The 27,342-nt window shown below is 39.5% G+C and overlaps 1 protein-coding gene across 9 annotated transcripts in view; it reads right to left on the bottom strand.

Moving 5' to 3' along the window:
• Window positions 1-11,548: 11,548 nt before the first annotated feature.
• Window positions 11,549-27,342, bottom strand: part of KCNC2 (potassium voltage-gated channel subfamily C member 2) — a 98,538-nt gene continuing 82,744 nt past the window's right edge. For 2 of the 9 annotated variants that reach the window (XM_088055313.1, XM_005519368.2), the window contains exons 3-5: window positions 20,961-21,891; window positions 18,403-18,570; window positions 11,549-14,638 (exon numbers count right to left, since the gene is read on the bottom strand). In XM_088055313.1, coding sequence (XP_087911439.1) covers window positions 14,502-14,638; window positions 18,403-18,570; window positions 20,961-21,891 — 1,236 coding nt within the window. In that variant the 3' untranslated portion in view covers window positions 11,549-14,501. Of the gene's footprint in view, window positions 14,639-18,402; window positions 18,571-20,374; window positions 20,635-20,960; window positions 21,892-27,342 lie in introns of those variants that run through there. The other 7 variants (XM_005519370.3, XM_088055314.1, XM_005519369.3 and 4 more) reach the window with 7 other exon arrangements.

Genomic DNA, 27,342 nt, shown 5'->3' with positions numbered 1-27,342 from the left:
TCTATCAAATACCATTTATATCCTTCCTCTGGTGGCCAAGAGAGCTACATTTGTAAGCATCTTCCATGCTGAGAGGCAGAGTGAGACATAAAACCACATAAACCAAAGAAATATTATTGTCCTTGTACTTCCCCTTTTTTATTTCTTAGTTGCTCCTCCTGCAATTCAACTTTGCTGTGACCATGAGAATGATGAGAACAGTCTGGGTCTTCTCACACCTGCAGTTTGAGGCCAAAGAAGGACCATGGGCATCCCATGTCAAAGGCAGGGATGGACCTTAATCTGATGCATGTAACAACTGGTCTCCAAGTTTGTAGTCAGTGGGATGGTGCCAACTCTCTCCACAGGCCAGGAGTCACCAGGTTCCTCACTCATCAAACTGCAAATTTACATGATATAATCTTCATAAAGTTCTGAGAACAAGCTGCACTGAGATTTGGGTAAGGTCAACAGAAATGCAAATCTTTCTAAATTTTTTCACAGGTCCCCAGGTGGAGGGCTGGGCTTTACCTTTTTCCCTTTTGACCCCAGACTACATAGATGGGTTTGTTGACATTGTTCCATGGGAACAACCCCACCTGTGGTTGATTTGGGGATTTTGTTCCGCCCTATCAAGCGCTCCCCTCATCTTTAATCCCTTGGGTCACTGAGCAGTGGGCAAGCACTGTATGCTCTCACAGTTCTCATATGACTTTCATCAGCAAATTTCAATTCCTTAGTTTGAAACTGTGCTCCCAATCCTACTTGGCAGGAGGAAATATCTTCCCTAAAATGAGATTGGCTATGGTATGAATAGAAGAACACAGAAGAAAATCTGTATTTATGTTAATTAGGAGTGTTTGAATGGTCTTTGTATCATTCGGGTTAGGTTGAACATTTCAATGACTACTGAGGTATTCTTGTGAACATGTTTGTGTATGTGTCACACATTTGCAGCACAATAACTCCTCTCTCTGCAGCACTCACTGTCTCTCAGATCCACCCTGCATGGAGGGGCAGTGTGACAAGAGATGTTTAACCTCTGCATGCTGAAACAGGACTGATGTGCTGTTCCTCTTCAGAATGGTGAACATGCTTGCAAAGGCTGCCATGTCAGAAGCAGCTTACTCAGAAACTAAAACAGTTGCAGCAAATGTCTGAAGGACAGGTGAACATGGTCTCAATGAAAAGGACTAACAGATATGAAAGCTGAAAGTAACTTTGTTGAAACAGAAATTTGACAAAGACTTTTTACACAAGGTACTTCTTTCAGCTTTCCATCATAACTTGTTAAAATTTGTTCATGATAATACCACCTCAAAATGGCTTTCAGTAAGTTTGATACAAAAGGGGGAAAAGCCAAAAGGTTAGGAACTCTTAACTCTGCACAGGACCCACACAACACAACTGCTGCCATAATCTCTTTATTATTGTCCAGTAAAAAGTTATGCTATCACTTCTCCACATGCTAGAAGTACAGTTAGTTCTAGAGAAAACTGCATCCCTCCAACATATAGCAGTCTCTACACTCCACAAGAGAAAATCATATTTTGATAGTGTTAAATATTAAAAAAAGTTTAAAAATTGTTTCTACTTTTTATTGAAGTGGGAAAAAACCCGGTGTGATCAAGATGACAAAAACACATTATGTCATTTGAGATTATTATTGAAGAGAGTTACTTTTGTTATTACTTTAGTTTTATTGCTTGTAAACAGTAAATGTGAATCTGTTTTGATGAATGACTGAGGAAACAAAAAGCAAGGAAGTGCACTAATGGATATCCATTAAACTGCATGAAATTTTCTGAAGTAATTTTTTTTTTCTGGGATTTCCTTGTCAATGTCATTTTAGGACAACTATTATCTTAAAAAAGTTTTCTAAAGATATACAGTATTGCTTTGTGCAGTACTGCTTTTTCATCTTTGTTCCTTTTTCTCCAGAAAAAAATAAAAATAAAGAATAAAGATAAAAATAAAAATAAAAATAAAAAAAATAAAAATAAATAAATTTGTAATCCAGGGTGATTACAGATGAGGGCTTCCAAATGCAGAATGAGTGTGTCTGAATTGAAGCTGGTGGAAGGCTGTAAAGTGTCCACCCAAAGTGTAAAGAGGGGAAGGAGCCTGTGGGGGTGCTGCCCAAGAGACAGCATGGTGAGAGAGCATGTCCTGACCACTAAACACCTTTCCCCAGAGGTGAAAGCCATCCTGACACAGCTTTGCTAGCTCGAGGCACAGACCCAGATTCAAGTTTCCAGAGTTGTGGCTTCTCTGTGCTTTCCATGCAGCCCTGCATCAGTATGATGTGATGGTAACCAGTGGCACAACACACTAGCCCAGATAGGTCTAAAAATTCAGTGCTGAGCTCTGAAGCATGCAGTCCATTTGCACACTGCAATCACGCTCACAAGCATTACCTGCAGCAGTATCTGATGAGAAAGGCAACATTCCCTTTCTTGCAGGGGGAGGAGAGCATGATGGCACAGGTTTGGGTTTTTCCCGGCTAGTAAGGCATTACTGGGAATTAGTGGTCTGTGGAAGTGCCTCAGTGCTCGCAGGTCCTCTGCAGATTTCTCACCTGCAGCTCAGTGTGTGGCAGCCTCAGGAAGGTTATCAGCCACCCTTCCTGTTATCAGCCACCCTCCCAAGCCACCTGTGACCAAAGAGATGAGCTGCTTCTTCACAGCACATGTGCCTACAAGAAAGGGCCTTTTCCAAGGCTGAGAGTACTGTTTACCCAAGTCCTCCTGCAGAGAACCTTATATGCAAAGCACCTTTCAAAAGCTCCTGAGATCCTTCCTTGAATATTTAATAGTAAGTCTGTTGTCCAGGAAGCTCCACCATGCCAGTGAAAGGATAGAATTCTCCTTTAGTTTTGCTCAGAATCCTCTGTGGGAGGAAGATGGTCATTTGTATTATTTTGTATTGTAATTTATTTGATGCTATATAAAATTTATTCAGAAACACTGGTGGCCTTGTAATCCAATGAGGCTAAAGACCACATGGAGTTGTGAATGTTGTGAAGCCAGCACTTGCATTTCAATGTCAGCTGCTCTGCTTTTGATGTCTCCTTAAAACTGCCTTAAGTTGGTCTTCAAAGAGAAAATAGTGTTGCAAGAAAAGGAAAAAAAATTAATTTCCCACATATACACTAGATTCAATAATTAAGCCTAATTGAACGTAAAAACATCCAAGCAAAATAAAAAAGCCCTCTTATCACTTTAACGCAACCATAAGCAGGTTCTGGCAGTATATGTAAATTGGAAAAACTCGTGGTTTGAGATAAAGACAGTTTAATAAGCAAAATAAAAACCAACAGAATAGAAAAACAAAGCCAAGAAAAAATGTCATGAAAAAAAAAAATATTGCTCACTACCAGCTGACCAATGCTGACATACCCCAAGCAACAGCAGCCCTGGAGAGTTCCCTCCCTCACAACCTCTGACTGCTGAGCATCATGTCATATGGTATTCTAGGACATTCCTTTGGTCAGCTGGGGTCAGCTGTCCCAGCTGTGTCCCCTCACAACTTTTTGTGCACCCTCAGCCTGGTCACTGGCAATGTAGTCTGGGAAGCAGAAATGGCCTTGAATCCTGTGTAAGCACTGTTCAGCAATAGCTAAAACATGGGTGTGTTAACAACACTGTTTTGTTTGAAGATCCAAAAAATATCCCACGTAAGCTGCTATGAAGAAAATTAACACTGTCCCAATCAAAACCAGCATAATCCCTTAAGCAAAATGCATAATAACAACTGCATCTCTAACAACTGGGCCTCTAGAGTCCACACCAAGCCCACAGATCCATCTAACAAACCTTGACCACACCATGTTGGGCTGGCTGTGGTGACAAACATGTCCAAGGACAAGGACCACCTTCCTTGTGACAATGCCTTACACAGAGCTTCAGGAAGAAAACAGCATTAGGACCAGAAATGCAGAGTGGTTTCTCAGTTTCCAGCTGCTGGGGATGTATGGGGTGCAAGATGGGCCAGGAGGGAGAAAAGCTGGCGGCTGTAGTGATGCCTAGGAAAGGAGGATCTCCTAACTAGAGCAAGCAAGGAGCAAATGCTTTTCTGTGCATGCATCCTGGGGGGTGCTCTGTGAATTCCTTCAGTGTCTAGGAGCCAAGTCAAACCCTAAAAGAGAAAACAAGGGGACTGGGGAGGAGCGAGGCAGAACATTGTGGCAAAGGGGCCAATGTCTCTGGCTGTGAGCAGGAGAGGACATGCAGTGGGTGATGCTGCACCCCACCAAGGTGTTCCATACTTGTGCCCAGGCCCTGGCACAGCTCTCCCCGCTGACCTGCCTCTGCAGTGTCTGTGTCCCTGTGCAGCACAGCTCATCCCCTCCAGCCCACTCACTCCCTGAGCCCCAGCATATGAGGACCAGCAGGATTTGGCCACTGAGACAGGTTTGGGGTAGACTGTTTCAAGCCCACGCAGCATGGTCTCCATCCAACAGATCCCTTGGATCTTGGTGCAGACAGGCCAGTGTGTAGACACAGAGACCATCCAGTCCACTTCTGTCCTCCCACTGGGAACTGCAAAACACTCCAAATCCATCCACCTACTCAGTGGGCAAAAACACGAATTCTTCTATCTCTGAAAATAAAATCACCTACAGCTGAGCTCCCAAAGGCATGCTCCTACAGAGATTTGGAGCAGATCCCCTGCCTCCCACTGCCTTGTGCCACGTGGTACGATTTGCAGCTTATACCAAGCACATGATATTGTTAAACACTGAGATGTGGCATTATACAAATATTTCTGTGATGATGTGACTACTCTGAAAAGCCATGGAGGCAAAAGGGAACGCAGAGGGGGCTGTGACATGTTTGGCACTCACTGCACAGCTCTGCTTCCCTGCCATCAGCCCAGTGAGTGATGAACACCACAAAGGGAGAAAGCAGCCTTGTGAAATCCTTGGGAGAAGGGGACATAGACACATACTGCAGCACAGCAGCCTGGTGGCTGTCACACAATACTGCTTCTTGGACAGGCAGTGCATCCCATCTGACTCCCTAAAACTTTCGTCAGGAATCCCACAGCTTACTATCAAGGTTTGGATACTGCTACTTACCCCACACACCACTGCTGGGTCCCAACCAAGGCAGCTGGCTGCAGGGCTGAAATCAGATGCAGAACTCAAAAGGGTGTTGGCAGCGCTGCTGGCAATGCAGCTGTAACACCAGAGCTGTGCCCTGCAGAGGACAAGCACACTGCTCAGTGGGCTGGGCTTTTTAGGAAGGCAGCGAATTAAATCCCTGTGCTGGCCTTAGACAGATGCTTGCACCTCTCAGCTCCATGTGCTGAAACTTTTATGGGGAATCAGACAGCTGCAGTTCCAACCCCTTCCTTTAGCTTAGACATGGTCGTAACAGCCCCACTGAGACAAAGCCAGGCCCACAAATGTCCCCAGGGACCTACTGTGAACTACAGACCATAACCTGGAGCATATCTATTGCTAAGCATATGCCTGCCTGCTGCTACAAAACATCTCATCTGAAAACTTGGATGAGCATATAACATAGTTTGTTTAGTATTTTTAAAAAGACACAGGAAATGCAGGAATGATTGAATAAAATATTACCTGTTATTGCCTAAAGATTTAAATATAGATAAGTGAAACAGGCTTGCTAGTAATAAGGACAATAAAAGTCTAGAAATCATGTCCTAGTTGAATGATACTGAGGAGTGTGAATAAAATTTATTTCAGAGCTTCTGTCTAGGACTAGAATATAAAACCTTTTCTTTTAGTAAAGTGTTGTTGCTACCTTTGAAGGATGTTTAATTCTGACATTAATTTACCTAATGCATCTATTTTCATTATATTTATCTTCAGATCTGAAGGAAATTCACTATTACAGTAAGCCTTAAAAAAGGGCAGAAAGAATCATGTCAGTATTTTTCGTTGTTTTTGATAACTTATGATATATTCAGCACTCCAGTCATTCTGCTCAGTACTAATATATTGATTGGTAAATGAATAGTTCAGTGAATATGTGGCTGGAAAATCTAATTTCTGAATTTGGTTTCTAAGCAATCATCTCTATCTGTTTTTTTTTGGCATGTCCCTCTGCAATGGTCCAGGCACTGGACATACTCCAGTTGCAAACTGCTTTCCATTGACAGTTGTGCTGCTTTTTAGACAGCATTTTGTGCTTCCAGAATTTAATGTTCCCAGCTGTGGCAGCTATACAAAAGATGCTGCAGAGAACTGCAAATTCATTCCAAGCCTGGCTGGACCCAACTGCAAAAGGCAACATCTCCAACAAGTTTTAGTTGGCGTAAAAAGAAGTCTCAGTCCTCTATTCCTCTGTCCTCGCAATTCAGGTCCAAACTCACTTACCTTTTCCCTTCCCAGCAGCTCTCATGCAGGCTACAGCTGCACTGTAATGAGGAGACAGGCAAAGGAGGCATGTGGGTAAGTCCTGAATACAGGATGGGCAAAGTTGAAGCTAGGAGAACTGCAGAAGACAGAGAGCAGTGAAGGCACACGCAAAGAAAACAAGGGAATAATTTACATAGTGGGTTTAGTAGATTGCAGAAGGAAAAAAAAGAAAACAAACTGGTAATATGACCTTTGCTTAAAGCTTCTAACATAGCCAAATGTTCTTCCAAGAAGTGTTCTTGAAGTATACCTGGAGCTCACATGGCAGGATGGCTTCACCAGAGATTTCTTGCAACACCAAAAAATGAGAAGCCATGTGCACCTGAGCACGACCCACCTCCCAGGCAGGCTGTGGTTGCACACTCCTTTCCTCTTCTCAGAAGACCACAAGCGCTGAAAAAGAAACTGTTTCTGAGGCAGTGGAGGGGAAAGTCCATGTCTGGCACTGCACATCTGCAAGAGCAAGCAAAACACAGTGAGAGGCACTGGAGCAGGGCCATGTTACTTCTGTACTAGCCCTCTGTTCCCATGCCAGGAGAGAGACAGATCTGGATATTTTTCTGTCAACAGGCACTCACAAAGATCAATTTATCAATTTGACCCATAATGAAAGAGATATGACAATATGACAAAGGTAGCATCAGCTTCTTGACATGAACGATCCATCTTCTTTAGCTGTGGGGAGAAAAACCCGAGCAGCTTGCTTAGAGTTTGTACCAGGTGTGCACAGGGCAGAGGTGCTGCCAAACACTGCAGTTTTAAAAGATGAATAGCACTTAAAGCTAGTCTAATGTTGGACTTGGACTTGCTGTGTTAACACTTGGATTCAATGATCTTAAGGTCTTTTCCAACCTGAAATATCTATTCAATGATTCTATAATGTTGGTGATAAATGTCCTGGAAATGCCCATGCCATAAGCCAGTTACTTCCCAAGACCTAGTCTTGCTTAAGTAAGCCAGGGATAGTTTTTCAATTCATGTTAGTGAGGTCATTTGGAACCTTGTTCAGATAATGTCCTGTATTGATTCATTTCAGTAATTACAGCTGAAACTATTAAATTTGTGCATGTGTTCTTTCCTGAGCACAGTCCTCATGCTCTTGAGGTCTCTAATTGCTCCATTATTCAGAGATTTAAAGCATAGTTCTCAAAGTTTAAGTAGAGGTTTAAACACGAGTAACTAAATAAATTTTGTTACTGTGATTTCCAAACAAAACTAAGAGGAGTTTAAGAAATGTAGAATTATAGTCAATGTTATGACACTGACATAGGGAAAGCTGTGTATTTTTTATGTGGTCACAGCTTCACCTGGCAGATTTCATAAGAGTGCTCCTTCTACCCCCACCCCCTTTCCAGTGTTTCAGTTCAGAAAAAAACTGATTTTTTATTCTAGAAAAATGCAAAAAAATGCCTCTAAACAATGACATAATCTGAAGACTTTCAGACTGCCAAACTGCATTGTACCAAAAACATTCAAAGGAATGAAGAAAACAAGATTTTTGTAAAACCTTGGTGATTCATTTAGTCACAAGCAAGGAAATCCCTGTAAGGAACTGAAAATCCATTCTATATTTAGCATCAGCTTAATAGGATAATGTGGCTATGGTTTACTGTTCTTCAGATTGCTGGAGTCTTGCATTGTTTCATTGAAAAGGCCAGGCTTCTTTAAGAAGTCTGATCTTGCTACTTTTGCAGATAAGCTGTCTTAAGGTCAAGGAGAACAACTTCCACTTTCTTCTTTTGGTAGTTCATTGTCTTTTGCAAGTCTAATACTGCTCTGAGGAGGCAAACACAAAATTATCTGCTTTCTGTGTTTTAAAAAGGTGCCCATACCACTCTGCAGAACAAAGAGTTGTTAAGCTGCAGCCATCTTTTACAGCTTCAGTATTTCCCAGGAACTATCTTCTTCTGCATAGTAAAATTCATATTTACATTCCTATAAGAATCACAGAATTACTAAGTTTGGAGAAGACCTCTAAGATCATCAAGTCCAACCATGAACCCAGCACAGCCTTGTTCACCATATTCCCTAGTGCCACATGCACTACTTTTAAATACCTCCAGGGATGGTGATCCCACCACTTCCCTGGGAATCCAGTTCCAATTCCAACTTAAAATAGTACTCTCTGACTTGCTCTAGTGTCTTATCTCAAAATCCCATTTGAGGAGAAAACTGAGAGCTTCATGTGATAACAAAATGCAGCTATGCTCTAACCAGATGACGAACTTGAAAGGAATGAATCCTAAAAGTTTCAGAACAGCCTAGCTGTGCCCTAGGTTTAAACTGATCTCCAGTCTTCCACCTGCAAATAATACAGAAGATGTTAAATGAAATGCATAACATTTTTGTGCCAAATTTTCAAAAAGTGTCCACCTCCAACTTCTTTTTTTTAAATAGGCTAGAATATTGCCATCTGCGAATGTGAAGCTGTGAAAGCATGAATCTGAAATCTGTCAGCTGTTCATCAACATGCTGGTAATAAAAAAATGCAAGTGACAGAAGGTTGGGTTTTGGGGAGGAGGTTGCAGAGGGCGGGGGAATCGTGCCTACTTTGCCAGAAGGCAATGAGAAGCTGCACCTAGACCAAACTTGGGATGCTTCTGCAGGCTGTGCTGCAGAGCCAGGAGCTCTGCACCACTCACGCCTGGCTGGAGAGCATCCCAGCCTTGCCATGGAGACAGCAGGTGACAGATCCCTGTCTCTGGGGCTAGAAATCAGACACCTCTGCAGTTTCAACATGTCCCAGGGATAGCCACTGAAGTAGGAGAGAAATGCTTGTAAGGGCACACCAGCTATGTACCCAACACCCGGCACTAACCGCTCAGTATTTGCCCTCAAGCCAATCCTTGACTTTTGAAACCCACCATTTTTAAAATAACTTTTCTCTTGGTTAATTAATTAAATAAAATTGATTTCAAATAAGAAAATAATGTATTATAAATATATTTTTAAATTCTGATAAATTTGACCTGAAAGAAACCTTTCTGCTTTTTTGTAATTTCTTCTCACTCGCTCACTCGAAGGCTCTATTATGGAATTGTTCAAGCCATTACTTGTAGTACAGCATTTTAATAAATTAATTTTCTCTTTCTAACCACAGTTTTCTATTCCAATTTCCTTTATCTGACTTCTGCATTATTTTTTCAAATGATAAAATGCTCTCTTTCATACAGTTAATTCATTCATGACTTTTAAAATTCGTATTTCACATAACTATGCTGGCAAGTTTGCTGATGACAGATCAAACCCTTCCCACCATAGTTTTCAGTTACCCATCTGAACAGATTCCTTAAATTTCCTTCTCCTTTGGCAGCTTTAATTTAATTCAGACCTTTTGTAAGAGAACTTTTATGAGTAGTAATTTTTTTCACTAAGGAGAAAGCCCCTTGATTATACAGGATTATATTATTTACCATTAGCTGCATGCTTCTTAGCAATTCTGGCAACAGTTTGCAGTATAGACCTATAAAAACTCATAATGCAATGTCTCAAAACAACATTTTCTCAGTGCTGAATGAGGCCTCATAAGAACAAAAACTGCCTTCAAAGTCCAAACATCCCATAATCTGCTCATCTCCACAACACATAACAGCTTTTGATCTCTGCACAAACCCCGCTGTTGTATTAGTTCATCTTTCAAAAGGATGCTCATTTTTGATATCTTGACTTCACAATTTTAGAAGGCAAATGAGTAACAGCATCTCCTAAATTGTCTTAGAAGCTGCATTGCTTGTAAATTCACAGTTTGTTTTTTAGTTTTGATTTCTAACCCTTAAGTAATACTCACAGGAGGATTAAATAAGTTTCCAGACTCCTAAGTCAAGCCCAGAGGTGGCCACAAGCACCCTTCTGTGGGTATTTGCCAGAATACCCACACAGCATCTTTTTGCTTGTACCAAAACTCCTTTCTCCTGGTGCAATTTTGCTTCTGATCATTGCATCTACTTTCCTTTCAAAGGTGGCCAAAAAAGGAAGTGAATGAGAATGTGCAGCCCAATCTTTGCTCTGTATCTGAGACATAGGAACTGCAGCACCCTGAAGAGTGAAGTTTACATTTAAAGCCTTCCTCAACATGAGAAAGTTAAACCTTGGCATTTCACCTCTAATAAAAATGCCCTTTTCCCTCTTCCTGGGCCTAGAAACAGGTGAAGAACTGGAGTGGCTGGTGATTAAGCCACCTTTTTCCTCTTAGAATAGTTAGAGTTGGATTGTAGTTTCAAAACACATGAATTAGACTCACCATCATCTTGTCCTCCAGGTGTGTTTTAAAAGAAAGTGTTTAAACATGGGCTTGCTTCTCTAGCAGAAAGATAATACTGAGTCCAGGATATTCTGGACTCAAAGTCCTGTGTTGGTGGAGGTTCATCCAGGCTCCTTACCATTCCGAGACAGCAGAAGATATCAGACACCATCTGGCCATTAGTACATCTACAGTCTTGACCAACAAAATGCACCCCCTTGTCTGCATCCCACCTGGGGATCACCCCTGTCCCTGTGAAGCACTGAGGAAAACCAGATACCCCTCTCTAGGTGCTTGGGCAGGCATAACCCTGGGTGACTGAAGCTGGCTGTGAGCCTTGTGCTGGCTGACCACTACACCTCTTCTTCCCTTGGCTACTGCTCACAATCACAGTACAGGCAACTTTTAACCCTTGGGTAAACTGCACAGCGAGCTTTCCTGACATACCGCTGTAACACATTTTCTAAAATTGAACACTTGTTTTCTGATCCTGTTTCCTGGAACCTTTCTTACATTACAGCACATATGCCAAAATACTGTGTTACAGCCTCTCAGATCATTTGTAAAACTGTACTAGCTACCTCGCTGCTCTCAAATAATCTGCTTGTGTATTTGGGGGTTTCTGGTTGCCACAAATACATAAATACAAATATTAGAAGTTCTAAGCAACCATTTATCACCTCCTTTTTAGGTTGACTTCAGACCAGGATGTGACAAAACTACCATCAGACTTAAAATACCCAGCCTGGACAAAACTTCTACGTGAGGCATAGGGTTGTTAACAAGCTGATAAATTTTCAATTGTTGCAGAAGCCAGCTCATGCTAGTCTTTGAATTAGCTCCTCACGCACTCCAGGAGGCTGGTTTGAGAACTGGGATGGCCAGTAGCAGTCAGGGGACCGATACAGCTAAAGAAAGCTCATGAGCCAGTTCAGAAGACATGTTCCAAGTTCCTCCCCAGGTCTTTTGCCTTTTATTCTCCAATTCAGGTATTACATTTCCACTGGTTTCCACCAGGATTGCGCATGCACCTTGACATGTTCACAGAAGTTCCACGATACAGAGTTTCACAACTGGGACAGGTCCCTACAATCGGGACACCAGAGTGACAAAACAGATTCTGGAGAATTTCCCACTGAATAGGATGGAGGGAACATAATTACCACATCGTAGCACTACAATGTCTCATAAACATAGAATAGACTAGATCCATTTACCACAAAAATCACAGAAAATAACTTATCAAAGAATATATATTTTATGTAAAATATACATTTGTAGAATATAATTTTAATACAATTTTTATACTTATTAATGTTGGGTTTGCAACACTTTGAATTAAAAAAAAAAAAACCACAAAATATTCTTGCTGCCAGAATTTTATTTCTGATAATACTTATAGTTTGAGGTAACAATGAAAGAAGACTGTGTGCTGTGAACAAAGTCAGTGATGGTTGTCTGCAGTCACATTTTTGTTATTAAAGTGAAAAGTAAACTTAGGACTTGGCATGTACACTAGAATTCATAACAATTTAGGTCATGGCAAACTGAGAAAGCAAGGACTTATGCAAACCTACTCTGTTCAAATTTGTGACTTTTGCAATATATGCCATTAGTATGACAGAAGTCAAGACAGATGTAGTTTACATCACTATCATTATTAAGCGCGTGTCTTTGTATGATCCACAGCACAGCTTCCTGCAGGAACCAGGAATAATAAACACAGGGGTGTGGGTCTTTGCATGGAGCCTTAGCAATGATGACATGAATTCAGCTTTCCTTGATACAGCTAAAAACTGATATTCCATGCACACGCGTTTTATTTACACTGACTCATCAACAGTGACTAGTCACCCCTTCCTCTGGCAGCAGTAATTATCAGCGGTCTTTCGTCTTCTTTAACAAGCTCTACTTCTCAGCACAGTCTCAGTGACCTCCTCAAGGTGTGAGTCGTTTATCAGGGTCCATTCAGCAGCAGCAGTCTCTTTCCAGTACAGTCCTTGGTATGGCTAAATTCCATTGTCCCTTTCTCAGCAGTCAAAAATCCATGATAAATTCTGTACAACACTGTAGTTAATATAACAGCAGCACCAGATATTATATTAATTCATTTGCTAAAAGCTGTTTGCAATTATCTTTCTATTGACAATATTTTACCAAAAGTAAATCAATGTACATCTCTAAATATCAGAAATGTATACTTTGATAAATACATTATTGTACAAGAATTCTGACATGCAGGTCATGCTATTGGGCTTGGCTATATACAGAAGAACATGTTACACGGTCAACAAAATATTTAATTTCTTTTCCTAACAAAAAAGTAAAACATGACAGGTATTATTCAACAATTTCAAGGATCACTTAAGATTTCAGTCATTATGATCTTCACTGTGTAGTTCTAAAACTCTACAGTTTAAGGGTAATTTTTCCTCACCAGCCCAGAACCTCAAATTTGCCATTGCATTTGTCCTGTTGCATAAACAGAGGTTTGAATATTGAATGAAAAAGCCACTAGAGGAGATACAGTTTCAAAATTGTAATGAATGCTGGTTGCTAGGAGGAAGATTGATGCAATAGGCAACCGGTCAATGCTGAAAAGCCGCTTGAAAAATCTTAGGAGTGCACACGAGTTAGTCTAGACGATACTAACTGCACTTGAAAAATATGTATATTTCTATCTATACACGGATGTATAGTCCATATGAAAAAAAAAGAGAGAAGGAGGAAAAGTGCTCTTAGTTCAACTTAAAAAAAGGGGGGCATTTTAACATTATCTCTGTGCTTTATGGAGACAGATGGAGAATACAAGGAGACAGGTTGCAAAACAGACAGACAAACAACATAGAGGACAAAGCACCTCAACGCTGACTGAAGAAATTTTTGAAGCCCATGAGCCAGAGGTATAAGGCTGGTCAAAAACCCGACTTGAGAACTACTACCCTCTTACAATGGTTAAAAAAAAAAAAAAAAAGCCCCCAATAATTGTTTCAGTTTTACTTGGTACTCAGCTTCTGAAAATGTTGAAGAACCCTGGAGTAGAGAAAATACTACAGTACCAAGCAGCACTTGCTAGCTTAAAATTGCAAGTCTGGATGGCGTTTACCTTTCTTGCATGTTTTGTGCCTTCCCCAAGCCATTAAGAAAGAGATCTGGCTTCTGCTTGCGTGTAACCAGTAATGACAACCTCTTTGCAGTTATCTGTGTGCAAACAACCGGAGACATTCAGAACTCTGATACAGCAATCCAGTACCGAAATAAGTTAATCACAAAATAAAGTCGTTTATAAACAAGTAGATAGTTAAAAAAATAAAGGAAAAGGTTAAACAAAGGAAAACAATCCCACATGCAGACCAGTTTATCAGTGCTTTCATTTCAGCAGGATGGTAACAATGTGAGAACACACATCCAGAGCCCTCTGTGGTCTCCACGATCGGCAACACTGCTTGTCAGGTGATGGAGACAGGATGGTCCATGCAAATGAGCAGACCCTTCAGAGCAGACATCTTCAGAATGGATTAGAGTCACAAGGAATGGAGGTTCAATGGAGTTACTGATAATTACTTGGAAGCACATTGTTTTAAGTATATCTCCCTGAAAATATGCTTATTTATTGAATATACTGGACAATAGCATCCACTAACTGTCCTTTTATTGCCACAGGAAAGTAGGACAATATAGTAGATAAAAGGAGAAATGCTACCTTGAGTAATCTTTAAAAGCCAAGACAAAAATCTTCAGCTACCCAAGTGGCTTTTCTTACTACTGACAGTTGTATCATGCAGGAGTTAGACCGTATTTGTGGAGCCTATGCTTAATGCTACATTTATTTCCAATAAGTGGTAAACAGCATTTGATTTAATACTATGTAGCCGATTGATGCCATCTGGTTTACAAGATGGAAGGGATGGGAGACCGAGAGCGCCTTAGAGGACAAGGTGAGCTGTAGGGTGATGTTACTGGAGACAGTCGCAGAGCATTGCCTGTCAAGCCAGCTATGTTGTTTAAGCTTCGAGATTTTTCATAGCCTTGTATGAGAAAATGCACAGACATCAGTTGAATTCAGCCAAAAAATAGACAAAGACAAACAGTACAATGTAATGTAATCCAAGGAGCTACCGGGGGCTCAGAGGGGAATCTGCCTGCAAAAGAACTCAGTGCTGAGACACATTACTACGAAAAGATATTAATAAATAAAATTATTTACAAATTAATGCATCTACTTTCTCCCAAAAGAATTAAACAGACCACCACACAAGAGGTCTGACCTGCTCTTCCACATCCCATCTTGCACTTAATATCGCACTGTGGGCTTCAGCAGGGTTGCACAGAGAGCAAGATAAAGGATCCCACCAGGGTGACTGAGCTATCTGGCTAAGCATAATCAAAAACCCATTAAGACAAACTACAGAAACTGTTAGAATTAAAAAAACTCTGCTAAATTCAATTCTTAATAAAGTACAATTTTTTTTTTCTTTAAAATAAACAAACCAGAAACCAGATCAATTTTATACAGTATGTGTAAATCAGTTTTGCATTGGACTGAATGATAATATAAGAAGTTTTATCTTCAAAAATATTAACCCTTAGGCTTTGCTTCTAATTTTAAAGACTAAAAAGACAGAAGAGTTTGACATATTTGTAAATGGCTCCTGAATGGCAAACTTAAAATATTGAATTTGTGCTTCTTTTCCAGATGATTTGAACAAAATCAATGGTATTAATCCATATAAGAAAGTAGTATAATTAATCATTAAATGAGGCAACCACATAATGCTTCACAATTTGAAGGGAACATTGCACTTCAGACATTTCTGTTCACATACACTGTGAGCTACCTACTTTTTGCCACTGTGGATTGTTTGCACTTTGTAGAGACAACGATAAAACATTGCTATTCACTGCATCACTATCTTCATATTCAAGTATTTTCAGCAGCTGCTGAATAATCTAATTGAAAAGTATCTCCTCATTGTTCTGAAGACATCAGCAATGAAATACAACCAAGATAAAGCCAGGCAGGACCTTGCTCCTGAAGTACATGGGTATGTGCTTCAGTGCAAGCATGAGAAGTCTCACTGCTTTCAGTGGCACTACTTTTTTCCTTGAAGAAAAGTATGCATTTAAGCATTTGTCAGGTTAAGATGTTCAGCTATAAATTGCCTACAGGGGAATAATGAGACTTTTTCCCACAGAAACTTTAAAATACCAATGATAATAAAACTAAACACCACATGGAATGTTGCATTTTTTTTTTCCTGATGGAAATGGTTACTGGCTCAGATTCCAGATCTCTAGGCAGCAGAGAGTTAACAGCATCTTTAGGAAAAATCGTATCTTGGGCTCTCCCCTTATGACAATTAACATGTTTCTTACCTAGTGAGACCTGCATACTGTAAAACTATACTTGAAGCAAATGTATAACCTCATGTCTGCTAAAACATTGTGCAATGTTCTCTCCAGATGGCAAGGGCAGACTAGACTGTGATACTACACAGAATTCTGATACATTTCTGAAACAGCCTCCAGTTTCTGAGATTTTGTCAGTATTTACACAGACTAGAAAGAATTATGTTTGAAAAGGGAATTAAAGAGAAGCACAATGCTAGTGTATATATTTAAACTCCCTGTAAAGACAAAGCTTATTTAAAAAAAAATCAAAATAATCAGGTAGCTTTTTTACATAGAAACTAGAAAAGCAGTTTTTAAGATTCTTTTTCTTGCTACTCTTCTCATGATAAAAGGAAAGAACTGATAGAGGAAGATGGTAAAGATTACAAATAAAGTAGAAACTCCTAAAAAATGAAAAACAGATACACAAGATGAAAAATGAGAGATGCATGATCCAAAATCAGTACTTTTCGGGTATTTCAGTGGATCAGCTCTGAATCAGTATCATTTTGGAGATGGAGATGCAAAAAAAGCTCAGAATAAATAATAACTGAACATAACCAAGAATCAACCAAGGAAAAAAACAAGCAAGAATGTACCAAAAGAAAGAAAGAAAAGGAAAAAATAGAATGTCAAAGTAGTGGACTTGATGTGTGAATGACATTCAAGCATTCAAACCCACTTGTATATTACTTGAAGATATTTTCTGCTTACATGCTAACTTCCCTACTCTGTATAAAATACACTCCAAAGCCAGTGGCTAAAACATTTCAGCCTCAATGAAGATTATCATCAGAGCCAGATAAAAGAGCACATTTCTCATCATAAAACTGTCCATTCTGAACTCAAGCCCCAGTTTTCTAGTAAAAACTACAAACCATTTTCTTTGAAATCTAGATTTACGAATTAAAATGTTCTAGGATAAAATAGGTCTCACTGTTAAATAAATATGTCTTTAGTAGCTGATGGGTAACTTCTTTTATTATTTTTGATCTGCTCTAGTCATGGTTACTGCCATAACTTGCTGAGTGAAGTTAAAAACCTGATTATGCAAGATGTCATGGCAATCTACCTTATCCAGGTGTTCTTGACCTCCTCAAGGACTCTCACCATAAGAAATATTTTAAATTTAGTTGTTGAGAAGACAGTGAAACATACGCTCAGTGGAAAATGTAGTAAATCTGTGCAAAAAACATGCTTGCAATGCTTTTTCATTTAAGATAAACATTATATAGAGGAGTACACAGAATGCCCGAGCAGAGAGTCATACTCTTTGCAAATACTGTATCATGGTTGCCTATCTGCCTTCACAGGTTTAACCTACTGAGCTCATGCTTTGAGGTGTAAAAAGAGCACTTGCAGAACAACCCAAGAGAATTCCTCTGAAAAAAAAATAAAAAATAAAAAAATGTCAGGCAAAAATGTTTGTCCAGTGGCATGGCTATTTCACATGAACTCTGAGGTGAACAACCGCACTTCAGCACTCAGGAATGCAAAATCTGTCAGAATGACACAGATAATAGAATATAATTTGCCAAGAATATAATTTGCCAAGAAACAAAAGCAGTTCCTGTCTAAGGAAATGGCAAGACTACCGCTGGCATGCTGATCTTAGGGCGATGTCCTGACGTTGGGTTTTCAGCCACAGCCAGGTGTGGCCTGCTGGGGTAGAAACAATCACTCTTGTGGGAGATGCAAGTACCAAACAGTTTTGCAAACTCCACCTGGGTGCTCCCATCCTACTGAGCAGCAAGCAGTCAGAGTTGAAGAGGCTAAATAACTAGAAAGGCATTTTTAACACCTTGCAAGGTCAAGCACTGTTTTACTACATAGCTGATTTATGGCTGGGGTACATAGTCATCCTCTAGTATCAGTGGTGCATTGCCAGGAAAAGAAAAAAATCTTTTGGCATTTTAAGCTCAGAATTTTATTTGAAAGAAATCTAAATAGCATCTCAGGATATGCTTTTTTGTGTTCAGAACAAAAATGTTCCTTACTTCTGACATGTCAACCTTTAAAGAGTATTCAGCTGTAAATTTTATTAAGTTATTAAGAGCAGACCACAGTTATAATATGATTAATGTATCTTTTAGAATGACAAGTTATATTGAGTGATGAGTGGTTGAATGAGCAAGGTCTGAGTTGGAGGCTTTCCCATAAGAGATTACGGACAAATGAAGAGACAAGTGAAATGAGGGTCCAACATCAAGCACGTTTTTTGAAGACAAAAAGGGATGAGTGTTTCTAAAAGGAAAAGAATGACTAGGAGTAAAGAAAAAAAGATACATTGTGAGTACAGTCTTTCCTCTAAGAGCATTGTGCACATCATTTTACTCTAAGATTGTTTTTCACAAGCACATTGCTGAGTAACCTTTTATGATCTAATGAAAGAAGTCCATACCTTTCCTGATCCCTCCATCAGTAGCACACGTGTAATCACCTGTTGTCAGTAGGAAACATGTTCCCCCTCTTCTGTTTTTGTCTCTTGTACTAGAACGTCTGATGGGAGGGAGCCTTTCACCAGGTGAGAGTGGCTGCTCACTTCCTGCACTGTCTTCACCTGATAACACTGGTTAAAGCACCATGCCCATTTACAGACAATAATGAATGAGGAAATGAGACATCACAAAGAGCTTACGCTGAATGCCAGATATTCCCATCACTCAAAAAGTAGATATAAAGTAAATCATTAGAAGAAAACAAGATTGCAATTCATCATTAATCAGTACAAAATGGCAAAAGATACACATTTTGTTCAAGAACAAATGATCTTCCGACTTTCCTGTTCTTCTTCTAAAATTTATAAAATTAAACTATTATGAACTAAGAAATAATCAAACCAAGGCTCAGTTAGTCACCTACTCTGGACTGTAACTTGTCAGCATACAGTCAGCCTTGGATATTTCAAACACTTATTTACTATTTTGGCTATTGTTTTTGCCAAACAAGAGGTCATGTTAGGCATTTTTGTTTAGAATATATTGTTTAATTTTTTAGAGACAAGCCCTCATCCAAGGGCTGTGTTTTCAACATTTGGCACTAGACACTGTTTAATAACACACTTAGCTTTCATTTGCATATTTATTACACTTGCACTGCTTGTCATCGTAAATACCCAACATTAAATGCTGTCTCGGTCTCTGTACTTTGTTTTGTCAAATGGCAAAACTTCTGCCTCTCCTGATTTGTCACTCCCAAAGGACTCTCTCTTTTAAAATTATCTACCATTTCAAATTCAGGCCACACTTTAAAAATCCCTTCTCAGTACAGCACATAACTTCAGCTTTACCTTTGCATTTTAACCTGAGGATGTTTTGGTTTTTCTCTGAACTGGGAATGCAAAGGGCAGAATTCAGCCTTGAAGTTTTGCACATAATTCATAGTGACTCTAATAACATTCTCTATCAGAAATAAAGCTACAGTGCATGATGTGAGCGGTGGCACTACTGAAAATAAAGATAACACTTTAAAATGGCTCCTTCTTGCATGTCTGCTTTCTCTCTGACTTCAATGATTATAACCCCTTGTAAATAAAGCTGTAGACACAAAAAAAAAAGTGTCTCTTAGTGAGAGACATAGTGATCACACTGAGCTTTCTCCATTCAGAATACCTTTGGTAGGACCTGATGGCATGAAAAAGCTGTTACCATTAACACTTTAAAGATGTTATCTCTAAGTGGGTATCAGTCAAAGCACTGAAAAACTAACTATATTTTACTGTCAGTCTGAGTCTTTTCAAGCATTTCTATCCTTTTAAATATATTTAGGATTTCAAAAAGCTGCATTAACTTTGTGAACAGTAACTCAGAGAGTGAAACTGAGCTTCTTTGAATGTAAACGCAATTTAGTAACAGAGCAACAGACCAAAGAAGGATATTGTTCAGAGACCGATTTTCCAGACTCTTCTTTTTAAAAACTGTATTTCAATTACTGAATTACACCAGTCATGAGTGGTTTTGCTCTTATTATTCTTTAGCAGCTTTACAGCTGGAGTCTCATGACCGGTATGTGAGCTTTTTAAACAGATTGTGTTTGGCTTAAGAATAAATATGCTTAAGAAACAAAAAAAAAAAAATCTTGCAGATAAACTATTTAATTATGCTGAGAGGTAAAATTTACTCTTTAATTGCAACAGGTTTGGAATATGGAGCAGTGGCTTGGAGGGACTGAGGCTGTCATTTGATATGCAATTTCACTGAGTAAAGCACAAAATACTCCTTATTCATCATTTGGAACTCTAACAAATAAGGTAATAGAAATCACAAAAATCAACTGTTATAGCGATGATGATGCTAAGGACTGCCATTTTCTTTTTTCTTGACAAGATTTACATCAGCTATGCTAGTGTAATTTAATGAATAGTAAATATCATGCAATGTCTCATCTAACACAGATGAAGGAGATTCTTTTAGCCAGGGAAGCAGAATGCCAAATGGAAAGAAAACTAGAAAGAAAATTTCTTCCTATTTCCTTTGAGTGCTGGGCTTTGGATGTAAAGCACCTGCTCCTTTTAAATGACTGCTTCTTTGTAGGATCTTGCTTAACAGGCCACGATGTGGCACAGGCAAAGCTGACACAAGAGACAGACACTGAGGCAAAACACCATGGAGTCCAACAGGGTGGGACACGGTGGCTGCTCAAATAGTCACAGTCATGCAGAAAAACAAGAAACATCCATACAACGCAACAAACAACAGGCAAAAGAAAAGGTTGATATCATCAGCAGGAAAGCATTCTCAACAGAGCAAGCAAAACTGTATAGACCAGCTACATAGAGGTTTGGGAACATCACTATACCTATTTTTTCCTCTATGAGACTGACACACGCAAATGTTGGAGGGGAGAAGGGTGGGAGCTACATCTTCTCCTGGCAGAAAGACTGGCTGCTTTCTGACCCCTACCAAACATACTGGTCTATAAAGTGTTTTCAGAGGACATGCATTTCCAGTGGGGTCCTACCTGATGATCTGTTGTGTTCCATCAGCTGGTTGTCCTTGCCCAGGCAGATGTCACCCTGTGTGCTATTGCAGGCCATGTTCAAGTCTGTCTTGCAGAAGGTGGGTGAGCTGGCTTGAGGAGCAGGAGGGATATGCTTCTTTCGCTTCCTTGGCAGTTTCTGCTTCGCCATGGCCAGGGAGTAGTACATCCCAAAATTGTTAACTATCACAGGCACGGGCATGGCTATGGTGAGCACTCCCGCCAGTGCACACAGGGCTCCCACCAGCATGCCTGACCAAGTCCGTGGATACATATCCCCATATCCCAGGGTGGTCATGGTGACTACAGCCCACCAGAAGCCGATAGGGATGTTTTTGAACTGTGTATGTTCACTCGCTGACGGGTCATTAGGCTGGGCTCCCACCCGCTCTGCGTAGTAGATCATAGTGGCAAATATCAAAACACCGAGGGCCAGGAATATTATCAGCAGCAGAAATTCATTGGTGCTGGCTCGCAGAGTGTGGCCCAGCACCCTGAGGCCCACGAAGTGCCGGGTGAGCTTGAAAATCCGGAGGATCCTGACGAACCTTACCACCCTGAGGAAACCGAGCACGTCCTTAGCAGCTTTGGAGGAGAGCCCACTCAGGCCCACTTCTAGGTAAAAGGGCAGGATGGCCACAAAGTCAATGATATTCAAGAGGTTTTTGACAAATTCAAGTTTGTTGGGAGAAAAAATAACACGTACTAAAAATTCAAATGTAAACCATACCACGCAGACTCCTTCCACATATGTCAGTGCAGGATCTGTCTCAATCTCATACTGTAACACAGCTTCTGTCCCATTGATGACCTGCTCAGTTTTGTTTATAATAGTATTGAAAGCCTCATGTGTTTCCAGGCAGAAGGTTGTGATTGAAACTAAGATGAAGAATAAAGAGGCAAAAGCGATGAACTGAAACACAAAGAGATAAGAGACATCAGAACCACAAAGCTCTTCACATTAATACAAATGATGTCTGCATTTATAGTAAAATTTTTATTCATTCTTCCCCAAATGGCTGGCAAATTCATACACATAGAAATTACCATCTAGGCCAGAGGAGACCAGCAGACATCTCTCACACGCAGGTGAGGAGTCCAGGAGCAGGAAGTCTTGGCAATGGATTTTATGACAAAATGCAACTCATTAGGAAAGTGGCAATAAATCCTTTCAGCTGTGCAAAATTGTCTGAATTTGATTCAGTTGTTAAGGTTCCTTGTACACACCAACCACAGCAATACTTAAAGATGTCCAGCTCTCGCACAGTGAAAAATATGGGCTGACCCTAACAGTCTTGAGATTATGGTTCATAATTCAGACCTGTCTTGAAGAGCACCTCAGAGGGATCTAGGAGCAGATCCAAACACTGAGTTCCCTTTAGCTTTTCAATGACTTACAAATACAGGATATTTACTGACAGAAAATGCCTTCTGTGTTACAGACTGCAGGTTGCATAGCCTATTATGTATGTAGCCATCCATCACTGATTATCTTGGGCAGCACTATAAGTAAACCTTACAGAACCTCACACACTGTAGTGGCAGAGCTTTGCCACAGTCTTAGGATCCACAATCCTGCTAACTAGCTTACAAATTCAGGGCAATCCAAACAAAAAGAGAAATACAAATTCAGTTCTAGTAGAGGCACGTGAATTGATAAAATACAGGTAAATAACCTGGAAACAGTCATCACAAAAGACTGGTTAGGACTTAAAAAGCATATACTGTCTGTTCTTCTATTCAGCCATCACAGTCAAGCATTGAATAACAGAGAACATCCAGGACAGGATCTCAAAAATTAACACTGAGCCAAACAGCTAGAGCAGGAGATAGAATTTCTTACATTGAGGAATATACACCAAATGAAAAGGTGTTTTGAGGTCAGTTGTTCCTTTGCTATAATGGTTAACTTCTTTTCAACGACATTAAAGCCATATTAGCTAGCACTCAAACAACAGTGGTGTGGTACATAAATTACAATATATTTATTTTGAATTTTCATCTTAATAAACATTTTATAGCAAATAAATTTATAGCTGGGGGAAAAAAAAGCCTTCTGGAAACATGAAGATTTTTGAAAGCATTAGGTGCCCAAGGAGGCAAAAAGATGCCTGAATAGTTTAAAAATATCTAGTATCGAGTTACCACACTGAAATCTTGAATGTCATTGGGAAAAACCTAGTTGCAAGGCAGACAAAATAACAGCCATAAGCAGGAATGCCTCTGTTCTACCACTTTAATCCAGGATACAGCATTGTGGCAAAACCAATTTTGTGTACTTTGGATATCAATGACTGAATTTAGTATTAGCATTTAGATTTAGTGTTATGTGCCACAGGAACCCATTTGGGCTCATACAATACCGAATGCTTGTATTTTTCTAACATGGAACACTGGTTAGACAACAAAATATTGTCACTACAACCATTAGAAAGAATTCCTTTTTTTTTTTCTGGAAACAAGCTTAAATTTGCAGTGCAGGTCTAGCAAATTTATTACATTCAGATTCACGAGATGGATTTATGAAAAATCCCATATAACTACCTATATCAGATATTTGAAGGTTAGTTATGCCTTCCTTTCCTCAGCCAAGGAAAAAAACTTATTACACCATAGCCTACAATTGCAAACACTCTAAATCTGTTGCCTTTCAAAAAGTACTGACTCAGACTGAACAGAACACTTATCATCCAGTCTGGACCTCTAGCCACAAGCTAAGCAAACAATCTCACACTGTCTGATTTTTACTGAATAGGCTTTTCTGCCTTTGCCTTAACTACAAAATTGCTGCATGTTCATAGCTCACACCTGACATCAACTTACACAAAAGAGCCTCAATCTTGTCTGAGACAACTAGAGTCAGCAAATACAACCAGATTTATACAATCTAAGTGAATTAATCTCAGCAGATATTTGTAAAACTTCTAGAGGGATAGAGAATTTATCAGACTCTAAGCCACTGGTGGGCTAACAATGACCCTTGGGTGTCTCCTATAGCATTCTCCAGAATCCTTCTACACAGTCAAGGAAGGAAAAAGCAAGCAAATCTTTGCCGGCTGAGTCACTGAAGCTAAGTCAGCACTGTAGTTTGTAACTTGGAAGGGAACTTTTGACAGAAAAAAATATTAGGAAACCCCTTCAACAGCAACACTGGTGATTTCAGACAACTGATTTTTTAAATTTTTTTTTTGTCTGAAAATAAAAGAAAATTACATTCAGGCTAACCAAAGTAAAATTTACCAACAACTAAATAATTTACCAACAACTCAGATATAATAAGGATTAACTGTGCATTCAACAGTGCAGTAAACCTAACAGTATGTAAATAATTACCACTGCTTTCTGGACTGTATTTCAGAGGCCATTCAGGTTCAGAACCTTTCTAAAAAAATGCCAACTACCAAGAGAGTAACTAAAGGTAGAACTGCCTGACAAGCTATTTATTACTGCTTTTCTAAACATTGACACTGCATTGACATTGCACTTGGCAAGGCAGATTGAAATTTTTAGCTATGTACCTACATTCAGTGTTTCATTATCCCTAAAGGTAAAAGACATTCAGTCATGTCCAAAATCTATCCTAAAGACAGTCATCTTCCAGTGGTTAGAATAAAGACAACACCATCCATCTGGTGACAGATTTCTGGGTAAGCCTGCAATAAGCATTCCCAGAAATGTAAAACACATGTGATGTACACACTTTGCTATGCATACACATGCCATCACTGGTTTTGAGCAGACACACATTCCTTTTATCTCTCATTGCACTTGGTTTTAAACTGCCAGCTTCCTGGATCAGGACAGAGCTTGAACAGCACCTAGCCAGAGGAAGCCTCATACACAAGAGACCTACAATGTTATTGCAATAATCAGAGGATTCAGAGAACCTGCAAGAAGCAAATGCAAAGACCAATGCAAGCACGAACATTTTATCAGTCAAACAGAAAAATGCTTAGGGATTAACTTTATATTAACAAAGATGATTCCTTAGTATTATGTTACATAATACCAAGCAACATGTTGAAAAGTCTCTAGCATGTTTTTCATATACATCTGTAATGACAGAAACTAAATGAAGTCATGTGCTATCTCCATTTTATGCTTTCCCTCTCCTTCATCCTAATTCCAGCTTCTCTAAAGTAATTAGCCTCTAAAAATAAATCCATTTTTGTCATGTGGGCAAGCACCACACTTCAGAAAAACACAATACAGATTTGAACCCACAAATTCTCTGGTGGATGCAACCAACCAAGTTCTAATCCTCAGTCCTGCAATAGTTCCTCAGTCCACAATAACCAGGCTAGCACACACAACTTTTTTTGTTTCCTTTTTTCTTTTATGAAGCAGAAAAATCTAAAAGGAGTTAGCTTGATCACTAATTCAGAAAGGTTACAGCAAGAGACAATTTTCTGTTTGAATCATTACCAACCTTTCACTGTGAAAAGTTCTGAAAACTTTGTTTTTGACTAGCTGCAAGAAAAGTTCAGCCTTGATATAGAGCAAAATAGCTTGTTCACCCCCTTTTTTAAACCAAAGATTGCAGCCCTAACACAATTTTTGAGTCTTCAAAAAAAAAGCTGAAGAAAAATTTTCAAGTAATATCCAAGTAATCGTGATCTTTTTCTTATTTTTTAAAATGGGTTTCTTAAGTATGTGCTTCTTGTTTGCTTCAATGGATGTAATAGAATTAACTTTCGTCATTTAGGGTTTTTTTCCCTCCTGAAGGAACTATTTTCCTAAGTGACAGAATGGCTGTAGAAACACCCTAGGGCCACCGTTTTCAAAACTGAAATTAACACAAATTGAATTAATAAAAAATTCTGTCCATTCTTGTCAGAAGAGAGCAGTTAAAAGTTGCAAAAATATTCAGTATGCAATACACAGCATGTAGAGCATCCCTCATTAAGCAGTTAAAGCTCTCAGCAGGCTGCTGATTCCCTCTGCTTGCAGTGTGAAGACACTGTGCACCCAATTTTGTTCTTGTGTGTCAGCATCACACGTTCAGACAGTAGAGATTCCATCTCCCAGCTTGTCTAGTTGATAGGATCACCAGCCAAGCTCTATTGCTAAGTTCTACTAATGTTCACAGTAAGTGGATTAATCATCTATAACTTTATTTTCAATGAAGCACATAAATCTAGAGTGTGAGGTGCCTGCAGATAACTTGCTGGAAGTAGAAAACTTTATGATTCGTACTTTGAATTAAGTGTCTCATGGGGAACTGAGTATTTAAACTGAGAGCTTAAAGCAATTTCAAAATTGACAACCAATTCTAGAACACCAAATTGAGCACTCTGTGGATTAGCAGAACTTGTATGAGTCCAACGTCACATTTCACCTTGCACATAGCTCCTTAAGTGCATTGAAAAATGAAGTTTACTAGAAATTGTGGCTGCAAATGACCTGACAGCAGTCTTATCTCACAGGCCAGGTCTGGATTCCAGAGTCAGAAAAGGCAGAAGGCCAGAGGATGCTGTGGCTCACATCTGACACACACACACACACACACACACACACATTTTCCTTTCCAAGTAAACCCAGACATGGGACTGGTCGTTGCCCTGGGATGGAGCCAGGGCCTTACTGCAGCCATTCCAAGGATCAACAGCTTAGACAGAGCCCGAACAAAGCAACAAAGCTAGACACTGACCTTTGCACCCAGGTGTACTATACATATCCATAAGATCAGACTGATCCTACTCCATATTTAAAATAAGTTTCTTCTTCCCATCCCACACCCTTCAATAGGCCATTTCTACACAATTATTTAGTTTTCCAAGATGGACAGGTCATACTCAGTGAAGAGGTTAATGCGCAGCGAAGTGTTAAGTCACAGTCATCCTCACTTCTTTAAGTGAGCTTCACATTTAAGTTTTGAATAAAATCTCTCACCATATTTCAGTGTTTTCCCATAAAAAGTTTGTATCTGGTCTGGACACTTGTTCTGGGGTTGGATCAGAACCACAACCCCCTCCTCTTTCAACTCCCCTCATTGTGTAATGTATATTTTCTAATGTGACCATTTAATAGCAGCTCTTAAGATTCATTTAGTTTGAGTTACATCCCAGGACACAGAAGGTTTGCCCTTGACACACTTGACAATGGAAAAAGAAAATGACTGAATATTTAATAAGACCTTGAAAATACAACACTTAATATTCTCTAATGCAGGTACAGAATTGCCTTTAAAGAAATAAGATTAAAACGCTGCTTTAAATAAATTTCCTCACAGGCACATTATGAGACTTAATACATGTGTGTTGCTATAACTTAAAACGATTTTTAAAAATCAATATTCCTCCCCACCACACTCATAGACTAAAAATACAACTATAGAGCATCCAAGAAAAGAGACTGTGATAGT

The sequence above is a fragment of the Pseudopodoces humilis genome, chromosome 5 (genome assembly GCF_049639895.1).
Source record: "Pseudopodoces humilis isolate 2021_Gansu_Grassland_sample_001 chromosome 5, ASM4963989v1, whole genome shotgun sequence".
Classification (NCBI taxonomy): Eukaryota; Metazoa; Chordata; class Aves; order Passeriformes; family Paridae; genus Pseudopodoces; species Pseudopodoces humilis.
This window is presented reverse-complemented; position numbering and strand designations above follow the sequence as displayed.